General features: G+C 32.1%; 1 protein-coding gene across 6 annotated transcripts in view; it reads right to left on the bottom strand.

Moving 5' to 3' along the window:
* The window catches only part of LOC117179413 (venom dipeptidyl peptidase 4), a 794,327-nt gene that overhangs the window by 63,198 nt on the left and 722,581 nt on the right, over window positions 1-8,548 (bottom strand). For all 6 annotated transcript variants that reach the window (XM_033371173.1, XM_033371175.1, XM_033371177.1 and 3 more), the window contains exon 10: window positions 7,725-7,957. In XM_033371173.1, coding sequence (XP_033227064.1) covers window positions 7,725-7,957 — 233 coding nt within the window. The remainder of the gene's footprint in view (window positions 1-7,724; window positions 7,958-8,548) is intronic.

The following is an 8,548-nucleotide window of genomic DNA, read 5'->3' as shown; positions in this document are numbered from 1 at the left end:
GGTATGCAGTAACACATATGAGAGTATATGTATATTATGTACATGTTTCAAGAATTTCGGGTGTTTCAACCCCTCCTGGCTACGGCCTTGGCTGCGAAGTCTGTTAAAATATTATGTTTATGTGCTTTTTAGACGTTTTATAAATTAAATCGAAGACAAATGTTCAATTAAAAAGAGCGGATGCAAGCTTTACGTAATGATTTGTTACGAAGAAGGGTTGAGGCGGAAAAAGTGTTTAAAATAGCATGACATAATGTTTGTATAGCCCCTAAAGTAATTTGGCTGACAAATTTTATAAAATGTCATTTTATGATTAGGATTTCATATGATTTTTCCCCTACTTTCATAACTTTATTATACATTTAATTGTTATTAAACATTTTATAATGGCGTTATTATCTTGCGATTGTAAATTATATTTAACACCCCCTGAACCAAAACTAACGAAGCCTAAAATTTCAATTTCAAGACGACATGCAACGCTCCGATAGCCTCACCCGTTAACATCATCTTACCACATTTTAAAGACTTATTTCCTAAGCTTGATCCGAAACCTTTAATGATCCTTAATCCATCTTAAGAGTTTCCTTGAAGGAATTCGCATCCCCCTTTAAGCAGAATTATAGTTCAGCTCTCCATTCGCAATATTTTATCAGAACGAGGGCTTTTAATTCAGTAGTGACGGAGTAATTGAATGCTCAAAATGGCGAGGAAAAACTAGTCGCGAATTTACTCGCGTAACAACATGAGTAATTTCACGCAACAGAAGAGTGAGTACATTTACCGAGAGGAAAGGAGCAAAGGAGCAAAAACTCTTGAGTGGGACAGCAAAACTAGCAAAAAGTGACTTTGATGACAGAATCCTCTGGCGCCAGTGCAATTAACTCAGTTTATCAGACTCTCTGCTAAGCTGAGCGGCTGATATCCACTCTTTAGTTCAGCAATCTAATTAGGAGCTAGAACCGACGAAACTGTTGTAAGGGTCCTGGGAAAATTATGGTCCTTTACTTGGGGTTAATTCGCTCCGGACGCAGGAAGATTTTGGCGAAAATCCGATTGGTGAAATCCGACAATGACATATTAAGAGGAAATCTGTGGCTGCGTCAAGAACAAAACCAAGGATTAATTTCCATATGGTGGATTCCTGGCTGGATTCACAACAGATAAATATTGATCACACTGATAGAGAACTGCTGGATGTTGACTTGGCAGAATAGAATTATAGGAGAATCAATTTAAGCCCAAAAATAAAGATTTGCTATGGTGAATCGCCGCCGCGTAAAAAAATGAGAATATATTTTTTGAAAGAATACTTCTTATCCGGAATACATGAAAACTGTATCATTTTTTAATAATTAGACACATCTGCAGCCTAATACTGTTCAACCAACTGACAACAAAATTTCGAGATTACTCTGTCAGAGGGAATTCTTTTATCGTTTTTCAGGATTTTTTCCATTTATTACTTTTCGAGATTTAATATTTTCTATGTGAAAAATCGTTTTTAAGTAGTTAAGGACACCGGCAGCCTTATACACTATTCAACCGATAGATACAAACATTTCAATATAAATCTATTTGATGGAATTTTTTTCACGAATTTTGTTATTTATTGATTATTTTTTATTATTTAGAATCTTCTATAAAGAAAAATCCATTTTTTGGTAATTAGACACACCTCTAGCCTATACTGTTCAACCAATTGATACATAAGTTTCAAGATAAGTCTGTGTGATTGAATTTTTTATTCGTTTTTCAGAAATGTTGTATTCATTGATTGTTTTTCAGGATACAGTACTTTTTATGAATTAAAATTAATTTCTTAGTGATTAGAAATGCCTAGAATCTACATCCAAAACTAATTAACCGATTAGTACGAAAATTTCGAGATGATCCTTTATACTGATATGAAACATATTCTTTATATTTTATTAAGTATTAAATATTTTTATTGCTTTTAAAAAATTGGTTAATTTAATGAAATTTTTTATTAAAAAAGAAGTCAAGTCTCACCAAAAACATCTGCGATTCAAAAAATGTTGCCAGCTAAAAAGTTATCAGTACAATGAATAAGGTTTCTGAAAGTTATGTAAGCTTTTGAAATTAAATTTAAAAACTTACCATCGCGAGATCTTCTCTTTTTCTAAGAATAATAATCTCGCCAAGATTTATTTTTTGCAATTTAATCCATCCTCGAAGTTTCTGTAATTTTAAAATTTAATTTACAAAATTAAGATATGTTTTAGGAAATTTGATAAACCATGTAGATTTTAATGATAACTTTTTATTTGGCGGAATATTTACTTCTCTATAAATAAAGCTTTGTCGTGGTAACATTTTCGAAGTTCAAAGTTTAATCATTTCAGATTAACAGCGTATTAAAGTATTTTACAAAATAAGCCATTTTAATTCAACAAAACCAGGAGTGAAAGCTATAAAATTGAAAGCGTTCAAAATTGAGTAAGCATTATAAATGGTTCAGTTTCAAATTTAAATTATGATGGGAATTAAATAATTTCGAATTGAACCTTCCAAATGGAAACATTTCAAAAATATATAAGCGTTTCAAATTTAACAATTTCAGAATACACAGATTCCACGACAAATAATTTATAATTTAACAATTTAAAATTAATATTGTCTAAAATAAAAAAATCTTTAAATTTTAATTAAAGATTTAAAAATGCAATCACTTTAAACTAAGTAATTTTTATATATGAACGGCTTCAAGAAGGAAAAATTCTAAATAAAAGAAATCAGATTCTAAAATAAGATAATTTTCAAGTTTGAGACTTAAAAAAAGGAATATGGTAAACTTAAAGTAGGATGAAATTCAAAAAGTTTCTGCTTTGAAACTAGTTCAAATTGTAAATACCTACTAACATTAAAAAAATGAAATAGGAGAGGTTCAGTTCTTCAAAGAAATGAATGTTGAAATTAAATGGTTGAGCAAAAAATGTTTTCAAAATCTGCAAGCACTTAAGAAGATTTCAAGTATGAGGAAACTTGAATTGAAAATTCTAAAATTCGTTGTTATTATGTTCTTTTTAATTGTATAGTTTAAAAAAACCATTAAAAATTCTGAAATTTATTTGTCGTAATTCTGTGAAGCAGCCCTGACATATTTTGTATTTTGTACTATTCTCTGGTTCATGAGTAATAATGAAAAACTTATTAAAGTTTATGCTAGGCTACCTACGAAGACAATGACGAATAACCTAGTGAATTTGAAAATAAGGTTGATCAGCTGATTAATATCCGATCTTATTTTGCCAACTTGAATGCCTTAAGGACAAAGGGAAATTAGTTCATTTGAAAGTCGAGAAAATAGCGCGTTGCAGACTGTCTGGATTCGATAACTTTTCTACTCTTCTCTGGCGAATCCACAATCCTCACTAAATTCGGTGTAACTGATTGCTCGATTCTACAATTCGTTCGGATCAGTTTCATGAAAAGTTATTGGTTCACAAACCAACTAGAACAATTCAGTTAGAGAAAATTCATCTTACTGATGTGACATTGGATAGAAGATTCAAAGTAGTCGGAAAAGTGAATGAATTGAGCGATTTAAAAGATGTACTAAGGCACTTTTGATATTCAGAATTATATTTTACATTTTCGAATGATTATTCATTACGCTAATCACTATTAGGTTAATTGTTAAATTGAAAACAAACTTTAAGTCTCAGTAATATAACATCAAATTAAAAATTTACTGGTTTTTTGTTTTAATTAATAAATACTTATTATCATCTTCTACAAAATGGTCATTTTTTTATTTCTGCTCCTACTGACTTTCATTTATTAACAGAATATACCAAACGTCATTACCTCACGGCTTCCAAAACTCACTTTGTACAAGGATGTACTGATTTCCTCTGTTGTTTTCCACAGTAACCTAAAAAACGCTTAACGCATTAAGCTTGTAAACTTTAGAAGGACAAAAGTTTAATTTATGAATATTTTTAAAGCCAACTGAATAAGATTCTAAAACCTTAACGTCTGCCCCTAGATATTTGTCAATTAAGTCGTCATCACAGTAAAAAGAAAGTGTTAATGAAACACCAATATCAGGGTATCATATACCTGCAGCAGAAATTACCCTTGCGGTGTGAATGCTGCACCGTAATGTAGGGTACAATTTACCAATCACTTGGGGTACGAAGTGCTTACTACTTAGGGTACGACGTGTCCGCTTCTTGGGGTACGAAATGATAAACGTCATTATCGACGCATAATCTACGCGTTCGTAACTTCTTAAATACTTTTCAAGGTTTGAAATAGCCATGTTTAAATGCATTTTTTATTATTTTGACAGCTTTGTTAATTGTATGTCACGGTCATTGAAGTTTAGAAGGTGTGTTGTTCGCACCTTGTAAAATTAAGCCATTAGGTATTTCAGATTAGGTGGGGATATCCAAGATGTCTGCACGCTAAGGGGCAAACAATAATACTAAATACATGGGACTAAACTTTATTTTTTATAATAACTTGGAAAATAATTATTTTTCACGATGAGTGCATTCAGACTATTTAACTATTTAATAACTATTTAATTGAATAATAAAATTGATATTTTTTTGCAACTATGAAAAATATTTTTTCTCAAGTTATAAACTAGATTAAGTTTTATCCTCTGGGATTTGTATTATTGCTTGGCCCTCATTGTACAGGCATCTTGCCAGCTGACGCCACAACTTGAAATACTTAATATTAGAAATCTTAGCGCATATATAACTTGAGGGAACCCGGCAATGGCAGAGTTATTGCCAAAATAAAAGAGATAGACTATGATTGAGCGGGATAAGTTATCTCTCTCGCGCAGCGATCTGATTGGCTGTCTACCGCCAATCAGTTAAATAGTTTACATGTATGCGCAAGTAAAGAGCTATTTATGGAGCAAAATTGAAAAGACCAATCATGTTGCTGTGCGAGAGAGATAGCTTATCCACCAGCCCCAAGCAGTGGTGGCAGAACGCGGATGTCCCTGGCATGCGCAGTAGTTATTCCTGTGTATTTTTAGGTTATGTAAGACCATGTGTCAATTTAAAAATACACAAGAATCACTGCTGCGAATGCTCGAGATATCCGCGTTCGCTCACAATATAACTTTTAATCTTGATTAATTAGAACCTTAATAAGAATACATAGTGGAGCATAGGCACGCTAAAATTACTAGAAAAGTAGAGCATATAATTGCTAAATTCCCCACGCATGAAGTAGTTCAATATTTAGGATGAAAAGGTCTTTCTATACGCCTAATAATACCATCATCAGATTTAACTGAATTAAAAAAAAAACATTAGGAAAACGTACAAATTCAATCTGATTAAAATAGAAACTATTTGATCAAATTTTCTATTACTAGACATTAATCTGGAAAGTTTGAAATATTTTTCAAAGCATTACTTTATTATTAAAGTTAAATATTCTGATACCATTTTAACATTATTATTATTTATAATAATAAGTTTAACTTCATTAATTAAAAAAATACTTATTTAAATTAGAATTACAAATACGAGAACTGAATCTACAATTCTTTAGACGCTATAAAACTATACAATTTAAATAATAATTTATTTTTTTGTCAATATGTACATTTTTATTCAATTCTCGTACTGTTTGTTGCGTAATTATTTACATGAAAGTAACAGAACCTCGATTTGAACTTTTCGCCAACAAAATACGCAAATTTATATTTATAACTCGAGCATTTAATCTTTTTTTGGCAATAAATAATGCCTTGAAAAATATAATAAACATTCTAAACATTCATGCGTTAGAGAGATTCGATAAACTAGATTAGTGGGCATCGGAATCCCACCCCTGGCCATTTCAACTATGCTCATACCTCAAAGCCTAGTTTCACAAAGTGGAATCCGCATACTTTCAACTTTTCTAAGACTTTGGCATGCTTGACAACAGCTGTCAAAATTTCAAAGCAGTAACATCTGACCTTTCGTACCTCACCTTGTGGTTATTTCATACCCTACATACTCGGTATGTCGTACCCCAAGTTCGAGAGATATCTGAATCCCTACCGAGGTACAGTGAACACCGTTATAATTTTACCTGCAACAAAATATACCCCCAAGTTTTTACTGTGTATTACCATCCGTATTTTTTCTAGTAAAATATTTTAGCTCCATTTGAGTGATGAACACAGAAATATGAAGTTCAGCGTATTATATAAGATTCTAGCAAGGTAACCGTAAAATATTAACGTTTTTTTATCAATCTGATATTAAAACTGAAAATGTACATTTCGACTACAAAAATGTGATTACCGTACGTATGTTAAAAACCGGCTTTAAAGTGAAAAAATGGTAAAAACCATTCAGTCTTCTACTTAGCTCTCTCTTTCATAAATAGGCGATTATTTACGATGAGAATATGTTATTCCTTTTATTAAAAGAGGAAAATCTTCACATTTTTCTCGCTCGTGGATCAGTTCCAAGTTAAAAAGTTTATATATATATATATATATATATATATCACTATATATATTAGTTTATATATAGTGCAGAAGAAAATCATATTTTTCATTTGTTCTAGTACTTTTTCTATGTAAAACAAATAAAGAATATCGATGTTTTATATAAATTATATATAACGCTTTTACTTGAGGTCACTGTGGTAGGCCGGTTTGTTGACTACTTTCTAGCTCTATTTGTAGAGATTTCAAAATATAAGCTAAATAAGTTAATTAGAAAGGAAAATATATATTGATAATTCGATTATAGCGAAAATTGCAAGTTGGCAGATTTGTTAAATCCCCCACAGATCCTTATTAACAACATCTTCATCAAACGCCTAGCCTCAAATCTACATCCCATATTTTATGTATGAATTTAATTATAATTTCTTATCTTCAGACGTGAGCCCCTTTGGATAACAATTTTTCAGATGTGATACGATAAATTTCCTTCATGAAGTATTACATTTTTAATTCATATGAGATTGACATTGCTGGGACTCAGCGGTGCCTATGTGGGGAGAATGCGGCGCACCCTTAAGACCCCTGTAAATCATCGGCAAAATCGGACTTTATAGAATCAGACCAAACGGAGGAATCATTTTTTAGAGTTTTTTTTGCACATACATAATCTATCTAAAAAGTATAAAGCCTATTTTTCCAGAGAAAATTATATTTTTTATTTAATAATAAAAAAAAAAAAATGCGCGCTATTAGTGGTACCACGAAAGCGCAAGCATGGCTATGTAATAAAGTATTGTACCATTTTTTTTAACGAAATAGATAAAGCAGTTGTTGACCTCGATTTTTGTTTTCGTCATTAGGCTTTTCACCGGCCATCCTGGCTTCGATAGAGGAAAAAAAAATAATATTTAGAATACGCATGCACACAAATTAGAGATAAATTTTCAAGCGCTTGGGCGTGAAATCAAACCTCGCAAAACCGGTTTCCTGTAAATGCCCGTAATTCTATATTTAAATCGCGATATTGCTTCTTTTTGGTTTCACAATTGAAGTTTTACAATTGTTAGTTGCAAGCTTCTATACTTTTTACCTAGAAGAAAGAAACATCACACACAGAAATGCACAATCACGAATGCGTCACTTTCAATTAAATCCGCACCTTAATCTATCATATTAAAAAGTAAATCTAAAAAATCGCAGCGTTTAAAGTTTTTTAGATTCAGTAAACCTAAGGAAAGTAAACCGAGGATCAAGTTCTCTATGGTTTGATAGAGGTACTCACACGAAGTGGTTTTCTTGATCCCAGGAGACAATTTCGGTGACAACGAAGGTGCCAGAAGTTAGAGCAGTGGTTTTGGCATCCGTGGTTGCATTCGAAACAAGTACTAAATGCTTCCAATCGCCCTTGTCACTTTGTTTCTGCGGTAAGATCAAAAGGAATGCTGCTCCATCCTTGCTGAAGACTGGAGGTGCAAATTGATCGACCCAGCCATTCGCCTCGGTATAAGATAGAACCTTAAAGTAGAAGAAATTTCTTTAAAGCAATATTTTATTTCATGAATTCAGTGCCTTAAGTTACCCTCATAAGGGAAACATACTAATAATAATATGCTAAAGTGCTAAGATGCGCTTTTCAACCATTCTAAAAAAAACGTTTTTGAAAAACGACAGTCTTTTAACTCCCCCTTAGATGAGGCAGTATATAAGAGAAAAATATAATACATGAAAATACACTGGGACTTGGATTGAAGCAGTGCGGATTAACGGCATTCCTAGAATTGATGCGAGAAGCGCGGAAGGAGCTGCTCAGTCAAGTGTGACAAGCGGTTTGAGGGCCGCACTCTACGCAAGTTGGTTGCATCAGGTTACGTAATTCGTCCAAATCTAACAGAAATTATTCACTCAGCCCTATCTGTTTATGTTTAGATTGTCTGGAAATAGGACAAAGGCCATTTCAAGCCATGCGCTACACCATTATTAATTCCAAGTTCCAATGTAGTATGAAAAGAATAAAATTAAAAATTAAAATGTAAAGAAATAGATAAATGAAATACACCAAACTCTCGTGTTCAATCAAGTGTCGGAAGTTGCCTTCAAATAGCCCTG

This window comes from Belonocnema kinseyi, chromosome 9 (genome assembly GCF_010883055.1).
Source record: "Belonocnema kinseyi isolate 2016_QV_RU_SX_M_011 chromosome 9, B_treatae_v1, whole genome shotgun sequence".
NCBI classification, from domain to species: domain Eukaryota; kingdom Metazoa; phylum Arthropoda; class Insecta; order Hymenoptera; family Cynipidae; genus Belonocnema; species Belonocnema kinseyi.
This window is presented reverse-complemented; position numbering and strand designations above follow the sequence as displayed.